The sequence below is a fragment of the Watersipora subatra genome, chromosome 3 (genome assembly GCF_963576615.1).
Source record: "Watersipora subatra chromosome 3, tzWatSuba1.1, whole genome shotgun sequence".
NCBI lineage: Eukaryota > Metazoa > Bryozoa > Gymnolaemata > Cheilostomatida > Watersiporidae > Watersipora > Watersipora subatra.
Window position 1 is genome coordinate 74,189,290 of NC_088710.1, and position 9,755 is coordinate 74,199,044.

General features: G+C 38.2%; 1 protein-coding gene across 3 annotated transcripts in view; it reads right to left on the reverse strand.

The window, feature by feature from the left end:
• LOC137389824 (unconventional myosin-Ie-like) overlaps positions 1-9,390 on the reverse strand; it is a 36,078-nt gene extending 26,688 nt beyond the window's left edge. For all 3 annotated transcript variants that reach the window (XM_068075951.1, XM_068075950.1, XM_068075952.1), the window contains exons 1-4: positions 9,168-9,390; positions 8,386-8,457; positions 8,148-8,273; positions 1,842-1,931 (exon numbers count right to left, since the gene is read on the reverse strand). In XM_068075951.1, coding sequence (XP_067932052.1) covers positions 1,842-1,931; positions 8,148-8,273; positions 8,386-8,388 — 219 coding nt within the window. In that variant the 5' untranslated portion in view covers positions 8,389-8,457; positions 9,168-9,390. The remainder of the gene's footprint in view (positions 1-1,841; positions 1,932-8,147; positions 8,274-8,385; positions 8,458-9,167) is intronic.
• Positions 9,391-9,755: the final 365 nt, after the last annotated feature.

Genomic DNA, 9,755 nt, shown 5'->3' on the forward strand with positions numbered 1-9,755 from the left:
GCACTATTGATCCCACCTTCTGACAGCACTACTGATCACACCTTCTGACAGTACTACTGATCACATCTTCTGACAGCACTATTGATCCCGCCTCCTGACAGCACTACTGATCACACCTTCTGACAGTACTACTGATCACATCTTCTGACAGCACTATTGATCCCACCTTCTGACAGCACTACTGATCACACCTTCTGACAGCACTATTGATCCCACCTTCTGACAGCGCTATTGATCACACTTCTGACAGCGCTATTGATCACACTTTCTGACAGCGCTTATGATCACACTTTCTGACAGCGCTATTGATCACACTTCTGACAGCGCTATTGATCACACTTCTGACAGCGCTATTGATCACACTTCTGACAGCGCTATTGATCACACTTCTGACAGCGCTATTGATCACACTTCTGACAGCGCTATTGATCACACCTTCTGACAGCGCTATTGATCACACTTTCTGACAGCGCTATTGATCACACTATATGACAGCACTATTGATCACACTTCTGACAGCGCTATTGATCACACTTCTGACAGCGCTATTGATCACACTTCTGACAGCGCTATTGATCACACTTCTGACAGCACTATTGATCATACTATATGAGAGAATAATTGGCATTTAAAGGTTGACTTGCAACAAAATCCACATTACAGTTATTTGATATGAAAAGATTCACCATGTCTTACTCTGTTGTGTTGCAGGTGCAAAATATGTGGAAATGTGATTACAGGCTCTTAAAAGATCAAAAATGAACAGAAAATCGCAGCCACACGAGACCGCCGTAGTTTGGATTCTCTTTCCAAAACGGCTCAAATGTGACGCAGTTGTGAGAGATGGTTTCTGTTTACACTTTCATGCAACCTTATTCGTCGCAATATTTTCACAAATATACTTCACGCATTCAATAAAACCATGTCTATTGTTCTTACGCGTCTGTTTTATCGTCACTGTAATGCTGTCAGTTTTAGCACTGATATCGTATAACTTACCATAAAAAATCGTTAAACTGTTTAACCCTAGCTCGAAGGAGTACATATCATTGTCTGATAATCATGACGGGCCTGTTGGTCACTTGTGATAATCGAAAAGTGCTGCAGAAATTATTTGCGAAGTATTGGGTCACATGATTAGATTACGTCTTGCCGATTAGACCAAACCGAAACAAAACTGTAAAGTAGCGAGCATCTATATTTGATACGGGGTCTTTGGTAAAACCCGAAGTGTTTGTCATAAACTAATGCTACGATAAGTTTCATATTGAGCTTTTTATTGGCCTTTCAATTCACGTGAGAACATCACGTGACAAGACAATAACCAAATTTTATGGCTACGTCATCGAAATAAAGAGATTCCAATCTACGGCGGCTTTGCATTTTTGAGCTTTTAAGAGCTTTTAATCACATTTCCACATGTTTGGCACCTAAAACACAACAGAGTAAGACATGGGGAATTTTTTGATACCAAATAACTGTACTGTGAATTTTATTGCAAGTCAACCTTTAAGCTTGATTATCGTAATGATAAAAATGAGCAGAGCTGTCGTCAAGAGCACATAAATTCAACCTGTTAATAGCTTCCTATATTCACGCAATATTTGGGAAACCTGACTTTTCTAACAACTAAAAACCAGAGCATAACATTCATACTTACAGTTGATTATAAGGTTCTTGCTAGTAAGTTAGTACAAATTAACCACCTACTACTGCAAGTGACTTGACAAACAATGTGTAGAAATTGCAGCGGTGAACAGAACGACATGTCACGAGGACACAAGTCGCTTCAAATTTAGATCAGCAAACATGGCCAACTGTAAGCATGAAATACAACTTACCGCTCCTTGGTATATTTCTATTTCTTTCTGAGTAAAATAGGGCATCTCTTTGAATGGATTGACAGCTATAAGCACAGGACCAATGTATGTCTGAGGAGAGATAAGGAAGCTTATACAAAAAGTATGCGACATAGAGACGGTAGAAATTCACATATGCATGTATATGACATAGAGACGGGAGTAATTCACATATGCATGCCAATCTAGAGAACTCTGCTAGCTGTAAAGCTGAGACAGTACATCAGACATCAGAAAACCACTAGTATTGATGAGATGTACTGCGACTGTCATCGATAGGTAGGTAGAGGTGGTCAGAGAATATTGTCTGATATGAATGTCAACACTTAAAAGAGTGAGCGTTGAGAGGCTTGAATTGAACCCTACTGATTTATAATTTCAGTGTTAATCTCTAAATTCGGTGTTTGATGTCTGTAACACGAAAAAATTTATTCAAAAAACTTTTAAATACTGGTTTTATGTAAGTTTATGGTCAAGGCAACACTATAAGCATAAGAGTTATCTTCCCTCATACCTGCTCTAAGACCATGTGGTGAATGCAGTACATTCAGTTGAATTTGAAAATTTGAATGACAACTTAAAAAAAACACGATAAATAACAGATAACAAGATGTGGAACTATCATTCAAGAGCGAAAGTTGGCAGCACTCTGCTAATAATAGCAGCATAAACTGGACTGACGGGTGGCAAGCCCTAACTGGACTGACGGGTGGCAAGCCCTAACTGGACTGACGGGTGGCAAGCCCTAACTGGACTGACGGGTGGCAAGCCCTAACTGGACTGACGGGTGGCAAGCCCTAACTGGACTGACGGGTGGCAAGCCCTACTGGACTGACGGGTGGCAAGCCCTAACACGAAAGGGTTGAGGTTTAATCTCACGACCAAACATGAGCGAAGCGAATGTTTGGGAGCTTTATGATAAATGCATATGCGCACACAACTCCCGAAAAATTATCCGTTAACGGCTGTTACCAAACCCTTGTACCGAAATCCAATCAAAAGATTTAACCATTTTTGTGTAGAGTCGTTCAAGTATAATAATGATACAAAACACATAAACATATTTAAATATGTTACCAAGTCCTTGAAAGGTTGACGCAATATCCTAAAACTAACCCATCTGATTGGATTATACATAATTAGACAGATTAATTTGGCCTTAAATTGCCATAAAAACTTGATAAGCTTTTTCAAATGAAAATTAAGACCGGCCAATGAAACGCCGATAAGGCCGTGCGACAGAGTCTAGAACTATTAAGTCGTGCGGATTTCACGAGAAAAACGTGCACATTTCATCAGTCTATGGCATTGTCCAATTGCCGAAGGTTTCTGTAATTAATGTAGAAGTACTGAAAAGTAATCGTTTCTTTTTTGCCGATTCTACCGGAGTCTTTTGGACACTTATAATGAGTACTTTGGTATTCCAACTGATGTTCAAAGCAGTGAAAGTAATGGAAATGACGATGATATTTTTCTAACAATTCTTATAAGATAATTACAATATTTAATTATAAGAATAAGTATTCGATTTTATACGATTATTATAAGATTTAGTTATAAGAATAATCATTCGAATTTACAAGATCAAAGTATATAGTGACCAATGGTGTGCAATATGTTACTGTTATTATTTTTCTAAAGATTTTGTTGATGATACTGCGGCTGTGTACCAATATCGCGGTACTGCCAAGCCGTTTTTAATATCTGCAAAATTAAATAATAGGCCTACATTTTCTTATACACATACATCTATTTCTATGACAACCAGCTAAAATCTGTTTAGATTTTTAAATTCAGCATAAATCTTTAGATATAGATACAGAAATCTAGATAAATATCACAACTTTTTGGTATTGGTTGCTATGACCAATGATACACAGCCCCCCTAGTCTGGGTATATTACACCGCAGCTTGCCATTTTACTTCTAATATTGTATTTCTCCTATTGCAGGGAAGAGATATAAACATATAATCTTCTCCCTTCATTATTGCTGTTAGTTGTACATAATATGACCCTGTACATTACAGCTACCATTGCAGCTACCATTGCAGTTCTTCTATTGCACTGCACTGCCATTTGACTGCTAATATTGCATTTCTCAGCCAGCAGTATCTTTTCTTTTTTCAATTATCACTTTGGTCGTGGGCTGTATGACAAGGGAATTTCTAGTTGTACTTATTAGCATTGTAAGAATGTTTAACAATGTATGACTTATTTTAGACTTGTGCTCTAACTGATAAGTCAAAACAATATAAGAAGTGAGCATCAGTGATAACTTAGGTTACGATGTTTTGATTTGAGCAGTTATAACATGACAAGTGACGGCAAGTGATAGCATAAATTATTGACTAAGTACCACTACTTTTATGTTGATTGATTAAATAATGATAACTACGCTCTTAATAGTTGAAGCATGAATGTTTCATAATGACAATAAGTGCATGTATAGTATACAGCGCAGACAAGGCACAAGGGAAAATAACTCTTGCAGAGCTAAAAGTGTCATCTTCTATAGTATCCAGGTAGAAGCTAAAAGCAATTGTCAAAAAATTGTTGGAGTGATCGTCTACTCGGTAGGTGATTTAGATGAGCACACAAAATACTAACATTTCTGGTAATTATTTCCAGTCTATATTTGTATCAACTACCATCAGCAGTATTCAATAGTCCCTAGGTGTATCAACTACCATCAGCAGTATTCAATAGTCCCTAGGTGTATCAACTACCATCAGCAGTATTCAATAGTCCCTAGGTGTATCAACTACCATCAGCAGTATTCAATAGTCCCTAGGTGTATCAACTACCATCAGCAGTATTCAATAGTCCCTAGGTATATCAACTACCATCAGTAGTATACAATGGTCCCTAAGTGTATCAACTACCATCAACAGTATTCAATAGCCCCTAGGTGTATCAACTACCATCAGCAGTATTCAATAGTCCCTAGGTGTATCAACTACCATCAGCAGTATTCAATAGTCCCTAGGTGTATCAACTACCATCAGCAGTATTCAATAGTCCCTAGGTGTATCAACTACCATCAGCAGTATTCAATAGTCCCTAGGTGTATCAACTACCATCAGCAGTATACAATAGTCCCTAGGTGTATCAACTACCATCAGCAGTATTCAATAGTCCCTAGGTGTATCAACTACCATCAGCAGTATACAATAGCCCCTAGGTGTATCAACTATCATCAGCAGTATTCACTAGTCCCTAGGTGTATCAACTACCATCAGTAGTATACAATAGCCCCTAGGTGTATCAACTACCATCAGCAGTATTCAATAGTCCCTAGGTGTATCAACTACCACCAGCAGTATTCAATAGTCCCTAGGTGTATCAACTATCATCAGCAGTATTCACTAGTCCCTAGGTGTATCAACTACCATCAGCACTATTCAATAGTCCCTAGGTGTATCAACTACCATCAGCAGTATTCAATAGTCCCTAGGTGTATCAACTACCATCAGCAGTATTCAATAGTCCCTAGGTGTATCAACTACCATCAGCAGTATTCAATAGTCCCTAGGTGTATCAACTACCATCAGCAGTATTCAATAATCCCTAGGTGTATCAACTACCATCAGTAGTATTCAATAGTCCTTAGGTGTATCAACTACCATCAGCAGTATACAATAGTCCCTAGGTGTATCAACTACCATCAGCAGTATTCAATAGTCCCTAGGTGTATCAACTACCATCAGCACTATTCAATAGTCCCTAGGTGTATCAACTACCATCAGCAGTATTCAATAGTCCCTAGGTGTATCAACTAGCATCAGCAGTATTCAATAGTCCCTAGGTGTATCAACTATCATCAGCAGTATTCACTAGTCCCTAGGTGTATCAACTACCATCAGCAGTATTCAATAGTCCCTAGGTGTATCAACTACCATCAGCAGTATTCAATAGTCCCTAGGTGTATCAACTATCATCAGCAGTATTCAATAGTCCCTAGGTGTATCAACTATCATCAGCAGTATTCAATAGTCCCTAGGTATATCAACTACCATCAGTAGTATACAATGGTCCCTAAGTGTATCAACTACCATCAGCAGTATTCAATAGCCCCTAGGTGTATCAACTACCATCAGCAGTATTCACTAGTCCCTAGGTGTATCAACTACCATCAGTAGTATACAATAGTCCCTAGGTGTATCAACTACCATCAGTAGTATTCAATAGTCCCTAGGTGTATCAACTACCATCAGCAGTATTCAATAGTCCCTAGGTGTATCAACTACCATCAGCACTATTCAATAGTCCTTAGGTGTATCAACTACCATCAGCACTATTCAATAGTCCCTAGGTGTATCAACTACCATCAGTAGTATTCAATAGTCCCTAGGTGTATCAACTATCATCAGCAGTATTCAATAGTCCCTAGGTGTATCAACTACCATCAGCAGTATTCAATAGTCTCTAGGTGTATCAACTACCATCAGCAGTATTCAATAGTCCCTAGGTATATCAACTACCATCAGTAGTATACAATGGTCCCTAAGTGTATCAACTACCATCAGCAGTATACAATAGCCCCTAGGTGTATCAACTACCATCAGCAGTATTCAATAGTCCCTAGGTGTATCAACTATCATCAGCAGTATACAATAGCCCCTAGGTGTATCAACTACCATCAGCAGTATTCAATAGTCCCAAGGTGTATCAACTATCATCAGCAGTATACAATAGTCCCTAGGTGTATCAACTACCATCAGCAGTATTCAATAGTCCCTAGGTGTATCAACTATCATCAGCAGTATACAATAGCCCCTAGGTGTATCAACTACCATCAGCAGTATTCAATAGTCCCTAGGTGTATCAACTATCATCAGCAGTATACAATAGTCCCTAGGTGTATCAACTACCATCAGCAGCATTCAATAGTCCCTAGGTGTATCAACTACCATCAGCAGTATTCAATAGTCCCTAGGTGTATCAACTATCATCAGCAGTATTCAATAGTCCCTAGGTGTATCAACTACCATCAGCAGTATTCAATAGTCCCTAGGTGTATCAACTATCATCAGCAGTATACAATAGCCCCTAGGTGTATCAACTACCATCAGCAGTATTCAATAGTCCCTAGGTGTATCAACTATCATCAGCAGTATACAATAGTCCCTAGGTGTATCAACTACCATCAGCAGCATTCAATAGTCCCTAGGTGTATCAACTACCATCAGCAGTATTCAATAGTCCCTAGGTGTATCAACTATCATCAGCAGTATTCAATAGTCCCTAGGTGTATCAACTACCATCAGTAGTATACAATAGCCCCTAGGTGTATCAACTACCATCAGCACTATTCAATAGTCCCTAGGTGTATCAACTACCATCAGCAGTATTCAATAGCCCCTAGGTGTATCAACTACCATCAGCAGTATTCAATAGTCCCTAGGTGTATCAACTACCATCAGCAGTATTCAATAGTCCTTAGGTGTATCAACTACCATCAGCAGTATTCAATAGTCCCTAGGTGTATCAACTACCATCAGTAGTATACAATAGTCTCTAGGTGTATCAACTACCATCAGCAGTATTCAATAGTCCCTAGGTGTATCTTGCAGTAACAAAAACTTGATGGCTAGAAAAGTGTTATCAGCCATTGATGAGCTATTATCCTCGAGTGACACATACATGATGACTCAACTATAGAATCAAGTGATGATTAGAGATCTTGTCACTTCCTCAGTTTACAAAGCAGCTAACAACTGTCAACTGTTGCTTGCGTGTGAAAGAGGCAGAAGGTCTCATATAAATTCAGTCAACGAGCCGTGCCTGCATAAGTGAGGCCTAACTAAAGGGCAACCGGTAAGACTGATTAGAGTGTTTACACAAGGCCAAACTCTTCCAATTGGCAGTATAGCTTACAGTCTTAAACTTGATGAAACCATTTTCACATAAACAAGTTTCAAAAGTGAAGCAAAGATTTTTGCAAGACACAGGGTTAGAAAACTTTAAACACGTGTAGCAAACTTTAAACATGTCTAGCGAACTTGCAGCCATGTGTAGTAACCTTTAAACAAATCTGAGGAAGTTAGGATGACAAGGAAGTCACAGCTGAACTGGCTGAGAGAACTAGACTGACAGTAAGAGACAAGATAGACAGGTGTAAGGATGACAAGGGACAGTCCCAGCTGCGCTGGCTGAGAGAACTAGACTGACAGTAAGAGACAAGATAGACAGGTGTAAGGATGACAAGGAATAGCTGAGCCGGCTGAGGGAACAAGAGAAAGGTTGAGGTGAGATAGAAGCAGAGGTGGACAGTAGAAAAAGGATACATAAATCCAGTCATCCATAAATCGCTTGCGCAAGTTCTCAACAATGGCATCTTCAGAGATCTTCTGCAGGAGGGTCATATCTTCAACCCCGCTTTGCTTGACATTATGTGATTGCCAGTGATACGCCTAGAAGTAGCCAAAAGAGCTGACTGCATGTCCAGACAACTCTCTATATATATATCTCACGTAAGGACAACAAAAGAAGCTCATAGAAGAGGGTTGGAATGCTATGACATACCATATTGGAGAGTTATCAAGTAACCGGAAAGCTATTGATGTGTCATCAATCCGAACCGCTAGCAAAATGAATCTACAAAAGTGAGTAATAGATATTATTACATATTATCTTATCAAATGCTACCAGTCCTGAAGCACTGAATCATAGCAAATGTAAAAGCCTTGGATGCAAATAATGAGACTTTTGGTAAAGACGATTCCACAAATATGATTCTGATTTGAACCTTCAAGGAGATGCAGATATTTATTGTTTACCGAAAAACTTCATACGATAAAAAAGCATTAAATTGAAAAGTAACGTGAGTTCATAGCTATGCTGTCACTGCCTTGACTCGTTTCAAATATTAATCCTTCGTGGCAACACGCAATAACATGCATATTTTAGCAACTGAATCATGTTTGCTCTACAACGATTTTTTCAAAAGCAAGTCTTATGAATGGTCCTTCAAGATCATGAAATTCGGGGTATTTGAAAATGTAATTATTGGAAGTGTTTTCAAGACATCATGTATTATTTACTGCCTCGGCCATCTATACCATATTCAGTTAAATTTAACTAATGTAAAAATGCCATTTAAAACTAAAAAGCAAACAAACAACTTACAACAACTAAATGCAAAAAACATCCACTAACCACTACCACTCTATACCTATGCTACTGTACTAATGAAAACTAACTAGATTGGTTAACAACAGTTCAAAATGTTCTCACATATTACTGAACCGTCAACTGAATATGTAATCAATATGGCAAATTATTATCTTTGTTAAGGTAAGGGTTACCTAAAATCATCTCAAATTCCATAGAAATGCTCCCACAAGTATTTCTTCAAAGGAATGACAACTCTTTTGAGGGATAACTTGGAAGCATGTAATTGCAGTAACTATTACACACAATTGTCTGAAATAAAGCAGCAACAGCGCCCTTCACATAGCTTTGAAGATTTCCTCATATTACGAGTGCTCCCTACAGAGTCATCAAGTGTTCCCTACAGAGTCATCAAGTGCTCCCTACAGAGTCATCAAGAAAATGAATGTTTAACTATAGCCTTTAAAGTTTAGCAAAGTAAATTTATTCAGTCTAGTAACTTATGGATTATGTACCAAATTTTTCATCTTTTTTCAAATACAGCGTATGGCCTAAGCAACTCTCCTTAACTAAGTTTTAATTATCTCATTTCATTTGACTTTCAGTTTAAAGTGGTATTCAATCAATCGCTGATAAATCAATAACCCATAAATCAATGATCGATAAATCAATAGCCAATAAATCAAAAGTCAGTAAATAAAAATCCAGTAAATCAACAGTCAATAAATCTGATAAAAAAGAATCGAAAAGTTTAATAACATCAAAGATGCGTTTAATACAAC